The 11,020-nt window shown below is 36.2% G+C and overlaps 2 protein-coding genes and 1 long non-coding RNA gene across 9 annotated transcripts; all 3 read right to left on the bottom strand.

Annotated features, from left to right (window-relative positions):
• Positions 1-242: 242 nt before the first annotated feature.
• LOC120132943 (nuclear transcription factor Y subunit C-9-like) lies at positions 243-2,201 on the bottom strand. Of its 7 annotated transcripts, XM_039149634.1 has the most exons (5): positions 2,151-2,184; positions 1,959-1,979; positions 1,906-1,927; positions 607-1,420; positions 243-461 (listed from the first exon to the last, which is right to left on the bottom strand). In XM_039149634.1, exon 4 carries the CDS (start codon positions 1,409-1,411, stop codon positions 632-634), a length of 780 nt encoding a protein of 259 aa, XP_039005565.1. In that variant the 5' UTR covers positions 1,412-1,420; positions 1,906-1,927; positions 1,959-1,979; positions 2,151-2,184; the 3' UTR covers positions 243-461; positions 607-631. The 7 variants fall into 7 exon arrangements, with proteins under 7 accessions (XP_039005565.1, XP_039005578.1, XP_039005586.1 ...); XM_039149647.1 differs by having other exon boundaries at positions 607-1,417; positions 1,925-1,979; positions 2,151-2,201; XM_039149655.1 differs by lacking the exon at positions 1,906-1,927 and having other exon boundaries at positions 607-1,417; positions 1,955-1,979; positions 2,151-2,187.
• Positions 2,202-5,276: 3,075 nt separating this feature from the next.
• LOC120132989 lies at positions 5,277-6,001 on the bottom strand. Its single transcript, XR_005517061.1, has 3 exons — positions 5,960-6,001; positions 5,772-5,886; positions 5,277-5,642 (listed from the first exon to the last, which is right to left on the bottom strand). It is a non-coding gene; the product is annotated as an uncharacterized LOC120132989 (long non-coding RNA).
• Positions 6,002-6,003: 2 nt separating this feature from the next.
• LOC120132932 (L10-interacting MYB domain-containing protein-like) lies at positions 6,004-10,355 on the bottom strand. Its single transcript, XM_039149614.1, has 9 exons — positions 10,223-10,355; positions 9,431-9,778; positions 9,205-9,355; positions 8,309-8,646; positions 8,086-8,236; positions 7,494-7,831; positions 7,308-7,416; positions 6,299-7,043; positions 6,004-6,093 (listed from the first exon to the last, which is right to left on the bottom strand). The coding sequence occupies exons 2-7, from the start codon at positions 9,764-9,766 to the stop codon at positions 7,333-7,335; spliced, it is 1,398 nt and encodes a 465-aa protein (XP_039005545.1). The 5' UTR covers positions 9,767-9,778; positions 10,223-10,355; the 3' UTR covers positions 6,004-6,093; positions 6,299-7,043; positions 7,308-7,332.
• Between the last annotated feature and the right edge of the window lie 665 nt (positions 10,356-11,020).

The following is an 11,020-nucleotide window of genomic DNA, read 5'->3' as shown; positions in this document are numbered from 1 at the left end:
TTAATGATGGTGCTTACCTTAAAATTTTATTTTTACATACCCTCTAAAATATTTCTGGGTCCACTATCTGCTTGAAAGCGAGCAGAAGAGGATGCTCCATAGGTTGTAAGAAATCAACACTCAGAGTCTACATAATCATAGCAGTCCATACATTAAGCAATAACAATGCTAACAGGAATAAAAATCACTAGGAAATACTAAATAAAATTTATAATAGATATATAGATATTTCTTCTTTCACATCTCTAAGTAGCATTCCAACTAGAAACGAGATCGAAAAAAAGAAAGGGTACATATAAAGGAAAAAGTAAATTGTTTCATTCTTTTCTAGCATAGTATTTACAAACAAACAAAACAAAGTCTGTTCTTCAGCTTATAAACTTGATCAAGGCTTTTAACCCGGAAAGAAGCCTCCTTATTCCGCCCCAATGAACATTCTGAGGATGTCTCGAGGAACTACTCTGCAATCAATTTAAAAGGTAAACAAAGATTAGAAAGAAACAAATCGAACCTCTCAGGGCTTATGCAATCATAATCGTTCTGATTCTTTGTTCTACTACTTTCTAAGGTTTCAATTCTCAATTCCCATTAGAAGTATAGAATTACCTTCTTAAATTCTATGCTAGAGCTGCTAATGATCAGATGAAGACTGTTGTTGCTCTGGACCCGGTGGCCACATCTGCTGCGCCATGTATGGGTGAGACTGCTGGGCATATATAGCAGGGTCCACCACCGGCTTCCCCATTATCATTCCCGGAGTCCCGACCTGAGGTGCATGTTGCGCAGGCATGTAATAAGACAATGCATCAGCAGGCCCTCCAACAGGCATTGTCCCACGTGGAATCGATGCAAGAACTTCATCTTTCAAATCCTCTCTCGGAACTATATCAACTAAGAAATCGAATATGTCAGTCCTGGTAATTGCTGCTGCAATATCGTTCTTCTGCAGTGTCCTCCTTTTATTCTCTTCCGTATGGTTCCACGAACGCAATGTCAGTTCTAGGATGAACATTTCACATGCCCGAGCGAAAATAACGGGGGCCTCGGCAGATATCATCCTCACATCTTCATCGGCTTTCATGATCTTCTTGATCCGGGCTAAGGGAAGGTTATGGTTCTTGAAATCTGCAACTTTCTCGATTTCTTGATACTGATTTGCCCAAAATGTCTGGAGTTGTTGCTGAAGTTGCTGTTGCTGCTGGTGGTGGATTTGCTGATAAGCAAGTTGGTGCTGTGCAAGTTGTGCTCCAGTCGGGGTGGACTGGATACCTCCGACTGATGTCACAACCGTCCCTGGATTTTGGGCCGCCCCAGTCACCTGATTTTGATACGGATTAGCACCGTAAGGAACTTGAGATCCGCTACCCATCATCCCCATAGCCGGGGGCTGTCCATGTCCTTGCTGGTCCATTCTAATCTGCTTCAACCAAAACTTAATACATCTGCCCCCAATAAACAAACTTCAACTAGGCATTACATTTTCATTGCATCTAAACATTGAAATCCGAATAAACATTGTAAGAACGATCATCTTCGGTGAACGGAAACCATTTTTCCCCTTATTTCACCGAAACCTATTCTGACTAATATCCTGCCATGGAATATCAAGTTCCATTCCTGTATCAAATCAACATCAACTCGAGCCAAGGAAACAAATCACCGGCATTCATGATAGAAATCTATACATATTGGTCCGGTTCTCTATTTTCCTTAAGATGATATAATTTCAAAGCCTCCAAATACATGGAAAAACTTTATGAAAAATCAAGCTTACTCGTACCCGACACTACAAAATGAATTTGATCTAGATTTACTCCATCTAAAATAAAGAAAGTACAAACACAATAAAGAAGCAAAAAATGGCAATTGATCAATGGATTTTTCAATCAAAAACCAATCATTATATTATAGGAAAAGATTATACCTTTTTTTTTTGGGGGGGGGGAATTCGTACCTTTGATGGGAAGATTGAGAGGAGCCTGAGATTAAAAAGAAGAGATGTCAAAAGGGTAAAAGTGAGCTCAAAGGAATTGTTAGTGTACGGTGAGAAAAGAAACCCAAAATTGGAAAATTTTAGGGTTACATTGAAGAGAAGGTTGTTTATATATTATAGTTTTGAAAAGGGATTTTTCTTTATCGTACGAACTAACCTGAGATTGGAAACAACAAAAGCTGAAGTTGGTTTGGTTTTCTTTGTTGGGTATTTGACAATGTGATGTCAGAACTGAGAAGCCACTTTTATACGACCCGGACTTCCCCTTCTTTCTGCGTTTTCTTTTCCTTTTTCGGCTTTCTGACCAAATTACCCTTTTCAAATGAAATTGCCTTCCGGATATCATGTTTTGGTTGTTTGGATTTTTTGGACTTTTTAATTGGGTTTTCAGTTGGGTCTAGATTTTTTGGACTTTTTAATTGGGTTTTAAGTTGGGTCTAGATTTTTTGGACTTTTTAATTGGCTTTTAAGTTGGGTCTATTCACATCAGGTTTTTTTCTGGGTAAACTATAACAGTGGTCACCCAACTATAACCATTTTTCATTTTGACCATTATTTTTTAATTTTTGTCAATCAAGTTATCCAACTATTTAAATGCATTCAATTAAGTCACTTGTTGATAACGGTAATGGAAGTATTACATGGCAGTTAGTAAAATTGATATAATTATACATTTGATCCTCAATATTTATATATTCTAACAATTTAGTCATGATTTTTATTTAATTTAATAAATTTAATCATCTAATCATATAATGACACGTGTCAAAGTTTTATTAGAGATTATTTTTTATAATTTAATATATTTAACTTAATTATTTTTCCAACTAGATAGTGATACATGTCATCATCTAGGTGGATGGAAAACAAAATATAAAGGAAAAGCAATCCAATGTAGGGATGGGCACGGGTCAGGTTTGGGCCAACCCGACCTTACCAAAAAATTTCACCCCTCCACCTGACCTGACCCAAAAAATCTACATCCTCCACCCGACCCGAAATAAAAAAAAATTATTCAATAAAAATAGGGATTTAATTGAAAATATATATATATTGCGGGGTTTTATTATAATTATCCCTAAATATGTAAGATAAAATTATATTTTTTGGGTCGGTATTTTTCACCCTAAACCTGAACCCGACCCGAACATCACCTTTAAAAAAATCCCAATCCAACCCGATCTAGTTAAAAAAAACGGCCATATTTGAGATGCCTAACCCTAATCCAATGACTTGGAGAAGATTCGAACCTAAGAATCTAGTAGCGTTGAGCGCTGCCTTAACTAAACCGCCTAGGCGTCTATGACTAAATTAATAAAATTTTTAAAATGATAGTCAAAATGAAATGAGACCATAGTTGGATGTCACTGGTATAGTTTATATTTTATTTTTAATTTCAAATAGTTTCAAGTTTTGAACTATTTTGAATACGCAATTTCCAAGTTTGAAACGGGCTTTTTTTTTAATAAAAGGAGAGGAACTCAACAGGGTCGTACATCGGAGCATCACTATTAAAAGCATTCAAGACTTCTTCAGGAGGCTGGGAAAAAGTTCGAACACCTTGAGGAAGGTTCTACGCTATCTTGGCCAAGCAATCAGCTACCCCATTGCCTTCCCGGGGTGTAAACCGGAATTGTACATGCCAATTTTCCTTAATGAGAGCTATATGAGGAATCATAGTCGACGCTCCTTGTAATTTCGGATCCATCTTAATAATATCAATGATCGTTTTGCTATCCGTCTCCACAATGATTTTTCTGATGTGTAAGTTCCAGGCTAGGCGTAGTCCCTCATAAACTCCCCATAACTCCGTGTCGATAACAGAGCAGCAGCCGATGGTCTTGGAAAAACCAAGTAGCCAGTTCCCGGAGTGGTCTCGAATGACGCCACCACAAGTCGCCTAACCAGAACTTGAATCATAGTGCTACTGTGGAACTTATGTAATCGATGAAATAGATGGGTCCATGATAAGGAGATACAAAAGGACAGAAATATCATCATGACAGCTTGGAGTCTATGTGCTGAATTCAAAAAGGCTAATTACGAGGATAGGCTCATCCCCTCCCATCAGATGCACCACCAGTGCCGCAATTGGAGTAGGCCCAATGAAAATGTGGTCAAAATCAATTTTGATGGGGCATGTAAATCGTCTGCAATAGGTGTGGTTGCTAGAGATAACAATGGACTAGTCATTGGAGGTATGTGCCGCCATATTGATCCCCCTTCTCTGCGGAATCAACTGAAGCGGAAGCTTTCATTAAGGGATCAGATTAGCTGCCGAATTGGGTGGTTAAATGCTATTATCGAAGGAGACGCGATTTCCATAGTCAACAGACTGATTAATCGAAGAGAAGATGTTTCAACCATTGCTTTGTTTCTTGAAGAAGCACGTACTCTACTAGAAAGAAACAAACATCTAGAAGTCTTTTATTTTAACCGGGAAGCCAACTGAGTGACTCACACTCTCGTGCAATGGGCTCTAAGGAGACTAAACCCGCTTTGGGTTTATTATGATGAACCCGATGATATAAAAGATATAATTCTGTGACGCTATTGGAATATAATTAAACCACTTTCTTCAACAAAAAAAATATATTAGTAAATTATTTTTATAAATTTGTTAATTTATGTTTATTTTAAGCTCCATATAATATTAGTAGATTTTACATATATTTAAAAACAAAATAAAATTTTAGGAAGCTTAACAAGCAACGAGTTGAAAAATAATTTTTTTTAACGAACTACAAATAGAAATGAGCAATAAATTTTTTAACGAGCACGAGTTAAACACTGCCCAACTCGTGATTAACTCACTTGATAAGTACATCTATTTATAATATTACGATACTATTTGATTTCAATTTAAATACTTTCCTATATATATATATTTCTTAATATTTTTCATATGTGCTATATATCATAGAGTTAAAAGACTAGAATCAAACTCGAAAATGAATTCACTAATTATTAAAAAAATTCGAATTATTATTCTAGTTTAATTCTATAACTCGACTTGAATTTAATTTTTTACGATTAAATTAAATTTATAAAATTACTAACCGAGTTAATTTTTTTCAATTCGAAAAGAATAATTTTTCTAGTCGAGTTTTACTGGAGCGGAACCATTACCTGATTTTCATACCTTCAAATTAGACAACTCAAGGATCCTGTCCGATTCAACTGAAAAAGAAATCCAACCACAGGACACGAAAGTCATTTGTGTAATTCCATTAAAGAATATAAGCATGCTTCTATTGAATGCAAATCGTTCACATGTTGAGGCTCAAGGACATTAACAGGTGAAGTGAAAGTGAACATAATTTACATGCTAAGAAAGCGCTATACAGATGCTAAGAAAGTGAACATAATTGAAAGCATAGTTGATGCTCTTCAAGCCATACCAGGCATGGATGCAATCTTCCTTGATAGGTTCTCGAGGCTTTCCTTGAGGCTGGAGTTGATGAAGCATCAGTTTTCCGCTTTTTCCTTTGATCGGGTATCTCAAACTCTGCTGCCAGAGATTTCAGATCGCCGAAGATATCATCGAAACCCATATCGAGAGCATCATTGTCAATCTCTGATTTTATACCCACACTACCAATTCCATGCACCCTCGTCGGACTGCTACTGGATTCATCCTCCTCTTCACCTAAAAAAGTACAAAGTCAAAACCAACATCTACCATAGTAGTGACACCAGAAGAATAAAGTAACAACATCCATGGCAATTCACATCCATAAACAATATCAAGAGCAAGAATGAGGGAGAGAGAAAGCACCAGCACAATTTTCTGCCTCCAAATGCCACCCATTTATATTTGCATTTCCATAAATCAAGAACAAATCATTATAACTAGGAAGGGTTCTGCGGTATGAACGTGAATCAGGGTGTTCCTGCATGAGCCGAATTTAAGCTAAGCAAGCAACATCTAAATTTCATGAGTAAGAAAAGTTGATTGAGCAGCACCTTTAGATAAATAGCCAGAGATTGTCATCAGCAATTATCATCATGGTCGAGTAGAATTTTCATATCATTGAATCGTTTTCTCAAGTTCATAAAACGACTTTTCAGGACACCTTTGTCATATTGAGGCCCAAATTCTGCACTAAATTTTGCAACCATATCAACCCACGCAAGCTTGCTAATTTTTTTATCGATCATACTCCCTTGATGAACATGTTCTAGCTTTAGATCAATGAAATATCGGTCCATCGACAAAGACAAAGACAAGTTGAATGAAAAAATAATGTACCTCAAAGTTGCTAAAACTAATGGATAAATCATCAGAAATAGTAAGCACGCTACCTTTTAGAAGATGAGAAATAGTTCAGGGATTCAAATCGCGGTCGCGTTTTCGGTCATGTCTCGTTTACCGCTATTGCGGCTATAGCGGGTATATCGGAAGGCAGCGCTACTGCTATTTCGCGGGTGCTCTATCGCAGTCGCAGACCGCTATTTAAAACCCTGCTAGAGTTAATTCAAGTGCATATAATCTTAGCAATAGAAATCTCACCATTTCCATTGCAGCTAGCATCTTGACTTGATCGTCTGCCATTCCTATCAGTTGAAGTTCCATAGATCAAGCATAAATCATTATAATTAGGCTTACATTCGTTCCTGTACGTGCCAACGTCTGGGTATTCCTACACTTACCATATGTTAGCTACTTAGAAAAGAAAACAACTGACATCCAAGAACAAACAAACAAGCAAAGTATCCTGACATAAGTCTCCCAAACATCATCACGGGCTGTAACCATATGCCGTGTTTCATCCCAAGAAAACACACTCTGATCAAGAAGAGTCCTCATATCACAATATTGTTTGCCAAGGCTTTTATGATGATCCTTCAAAAGTTCCTCGTCAATTTCTATTCCAAAACTTTCCATAAATGACAGACATATCCATCCATACTTCAGTATCTAAATCACCATTCATCCTACTGCCCCTATGCACTTGCTCTAACAAAAGATCAATAAGATGTCTTTCCATCGGAGGAGTCCAATTTATCCTTGAACAACCATTAGTGCCATGAAATTGAGGGTCATTTCCTACAATGTATTTACATGAGAAAATAGCCCCATTACAACAGGGAAAAACTTGATATAATATTGCATGTCTGCTCAAAATAAATGCATACCGCCAACTGAGTCTTAGCTCAGTTGGCACCGTTGCTACTGCAACAACCTGGAGGCCGTAGGTTTGAGTGTGCTTAAGCGCAACCGCCTCTAATTTAATTAGTTTGGGGATAGTTTAGGAATTATATAAGAAAATGCATACCAATCCCCAAATCTGGGTCCTCATTTTCTAGACACCTTTTGGGCCATACTGCACCTCTGATTAGAACTTTCTTGACCAAATATAACACATAGCTTGTGATAGTCCGGTAATATTTTGTTTCTGTATGATTGTGTTGGGATGTGCCTGCATTTATTACACTTGAGCTAAAATAATAGCATGACACAAAGAGAACAGAAAGTTAGAGATATATGGAAATTCACCTTCATGTAAGCATCCCAAACATAATCCGCAGCAATGACCTTTTCTCGTGCGTCATCCCATGAGAATCCACTCTGTTCGAGTAGTATCTTTATACAATTATATTGCCCCCTCAAGTGTCTGGCCTGCGACTTCAAAGCCTCCTCATCATAGTGACATCCAAACTTTACATTGAACATTGCAACTATTTGTTTCCACGCCTCAGGTATGAAAACATGACCAATTTTAGTCCCTCCAAGTGCTTGGTTAAGCAAGTCAATAAGATGACAATTCAATGCTGGTGTCCAATTTGTACTTACCATCTCATCTGTATCATGGAGATGGCCTTTGTTTTCTTCACCTGCAAGAGCAGTAAACGCATCATATATATTCCAGAGTATGACAGAAGGAGACAAATATTCATCACCATAGACAAATATTCTTATAGCTTGCCGTCAGAGAAAGAAAAAGTAATAAGATAACCATAGCTTATCCACATTTATTATCAAGTTTCAATGTTGCTAACTTCGCCAAACAGTGGGATGCATGATACAGCCCACTACCTACCCTTCTGAAGAGAAATTTCGTGTTTACTTGCACACAAACAAAACTTACCAATCCAAGTTGGTAACATTTTAGGCCCAGTACATCTTCCTTGGCGTATATGACTTGAAACTACACTATTTCTTGCATTTTTATAAATCAACCTCAAATCTTGGTAGTTCAGTATCTTCTTGTTTCTGAAGGTATGAGCATCTGGATGTGCCTAAAATATAACGAAGGAAATTATAATGTGCTAATCAGTCAATTTCCATGTTGAATGCAGATAGAGATATACCCTGATATAGTTATCCCAAACAAGATCATCAGCAACTATCATTTTTTGTTTATCATCCCAAGAAAATCCTTTTTGTAGTAGTAGACTATGAACATCACTGTATAATTTCAACATTTTCCTATATCTACACCTTAAAAAGCTTTTCGCGAACTGAAAACAGAACTTGGCATTGAATGAACCAAGCATATCATTCCATGCTTGTTTGCCGAATGTGTTCTTACTTTTATTGCCCTTTCTAAGATTTTCCAGCATAAGCTCAATGAAGTATTGATCTATGGAAGGTGTCCATTCTATATTTGGGTTCTCGTCACTTGCTGCAGGAATGGAACTTCCAACACCTAGAATTGAGAATTAGTGAAAAGTTAGTTATTTTTCTTCATTAAGAAAAGGTCCTTCCAAATGATGAATACATTTAAATACAATAATAATCCATTTCATATCATTTATGACACTTGCAGGGGGAAAATCCATAATAAAAAAATTCATGTCTACTGGAAGATCTGGAGTTTGTATAAAAAAGATGTAACAAGAACTGCCGAATGCCTGGATTAGTTTGCAGTAAATATGTGAGAAAGAGAAAATACATTAGTAAGCTAAGGTGCTGTAACTAAAACTCATTAAAGGTTATATTAAGGGCTTCACAGAATCACAAGTTTGCATTTGGTACAAAGACACTCCATAAAAGTAGATGTGACACTAGTCACTAAAAATGTTACTGGATTTCTCAATCAAGTCATGTGAAACATTATTATAATGGCATTTATCGACTTTTACTAGCTACATTCATAATTCTAAAAAGTTAAAAGAGTTTAAAATAATCATAAAAAAAACCCAAAATGGACTCAGCTTGACACTGCCAATGGAAATATGTAATCTTACTAGTAACAAGAACACACCGAAATTCACCCCTTGAGCATCATCATCAAAGTCAATATCATGACTTGACCAACTATATCTTCCATCCGCCTGTGTGTATGCATATATCAAGCACAAGTCACTGAAATTCACCAAAGTTCTATTCCTATACACCTGTGCATCCGGCTGACCCTGCAAATCCATTATAATCAAATAAGAGCATAAAAAATGAAAAGACCTTCACATAAACCAGAACGTCATCCTCACCTTGATATATGCATTGCAAGCATGGGGGGGGGGGGCAACTACCAATTTCCTTGTATCATCCCAACTGAACCCGTTTTGTCCGAGAAGGTTCTTCACATCATTATACTGCTTCCACAAATTGGTATAATGACTTTTCAAAGTGTCTCTATCGTATTTACACCCAAATTTTGCATTGAAGATAGATAGCATATCAGTCCAAGCTTGTTTATTAAATGTATTACCTAATCTATTGCCCCTATGCATTTGATCTAACATAAGATCAATAAAAAATTGTTCCATTGCCGGCGTCCAATTTGTTCTTGTTCTATCACTGCTATTAGGAGCATTGCTTCCCATTCTTCTCCCCCCCTGATAATACACAAAAGTTATATTAATTAATTAAATCAGAATTACAGTGCTTTTTTAAAAAAATTGAAACATAAGTAACAACTTACAAGCACACAAAACTCAAAGCTAATATAAGCTCAAATGAAATAAAAATTGTAAAGATAACCAAAAGGAACATTATAATTTATCTGCTCAAAAAGTTTGCTCCAGAAAAGAGGCATAAATAATGGTCAAATTTAAGGTTTCTTCTGCCAAAGAGTTTCAAGCAGAGAAATCCTATATAAATTAAGCTTAGATTACGTTAAATTAGCTCGATCAAACAACTGAAACTCAAAAATTCATAACTCTTTTTCTTTTCTTTTCTTTTCTTTTCTTTTCTTTTTTCCGAGCTTTTTCCAGTAACGATATGGAAACAGAAGCGAAATTGCCGGTAAAAAATAAGTAAAAAGGATTAGAGTTTGAAACCTTGAGGTTTTTCTGGTCGGAGATGTGGCGAAGGAGAAATTTTGATTCAATTTCCGGGAAATTTGATCGAGAGTGAGTTTGCTTTAGAATCCAGCCCAAATTATATGAAAAGGGTGCTTTAGATTCCAACCATGAAAAGAAAGGGTTCTTTGGATTGAAAGCTTAAAGAACTACGCCTGTTTGGCAGTTAATGGGGCTTCAAATGGACCCTTGAAACTAGGTCTACACCGATCTTTAATGGACCGATCATATGGGCCGCTAAATCCCTTTTTTCCCCCAAAATCTGAAGATTGAACCCAACTCTTTATTACTTTTAGTGAAAAATTATCCGAACCCAACGTATTGCATAAATTGATCAAATTAAGTTATTATATTCTTTAAATAAGATTAGAAGTTTGAATTTTAATATTTGTAAATGAAATAAACTGAGTTAGGAGGATCGCTCCATAATTGTTAGTAATGCAAATAGTGGGACTATTTTAGTGATTGTGTTACGTATATTTAGGGAGTGGTTGGAGTATATGATTATCATTTGATAATTTTATCTTTCTACTTCTCCTATATAAGGTATTTTTCACTCCCTAATTATATATACAATTTGATATTTTCAGTATTTCATTCTCGAAAAAATATTTTATTGAAGAGAGCAGTACAAGTGGGTTCCATTTCCTGACTTCAGGTATACGAAGTTTGGAAGATTGTGTTCAAGAAGACAACGTTCACTTTCAAGATTACACTAATTTAGAAGAAATTGCTTCTAAACTTTTAGAAAATATTATTGTTGCAAAACGATACCAT

Source organism: Hibiscus syriacus, unplaced genomic scaffold, assembly GCF_006381635.1.
Source record: "Hibiscus syriacus cultivar Baekdansim isolate YM2019G1 unplaced genomic scaffold, ASM638163v2 tig00001731_pilon, whole genome shotgun sequence".
Lineage (NCBI taxonomy): Eukaryota > Viridiplantae > Streptophyta > Magnoliopsida > Malvales > Malvaceae > Hibiscus > Hibiscus syriacus.
This window is presented reverse-complemented; position numbering and strand designations above follow the sequence as displayed.

What these genes read in the sequence shown, in the direction of transcription:
- LOC120132943 (XM_039149647.1), bottom strand. Translation starts at nt 1,411, where the DNA reads ATGGACCAGCAAGGACATGGACAGCCCCCGGCTATGGGGATGATGGGT.
- LOC120132932 (XM_039149614.1), bottom strand. Translation starts at nt 9,766, where the DNA reads ATGGGAAGCAATGCTCCTAATAGCAGTGATAGAACAAGAACAAATTGG. An exon ending in CTTGCAATGCATATATCAAG is followed by an intron (nt 9,356 to 9,430) that starts GTGAGGATGACG and finishes ATGGATTTGCAG; the next exon opens with GGTCAGCCGGATGCACAGGT. An exon ending in TTTGGGATAACTATATCAGG is followed by an intron (nt 8,237 to 8,308) that starts GTATATCTCTAT and finishes GTTATATTTTAG; the next exon opens with GCACATCCAGATGCTCATAC.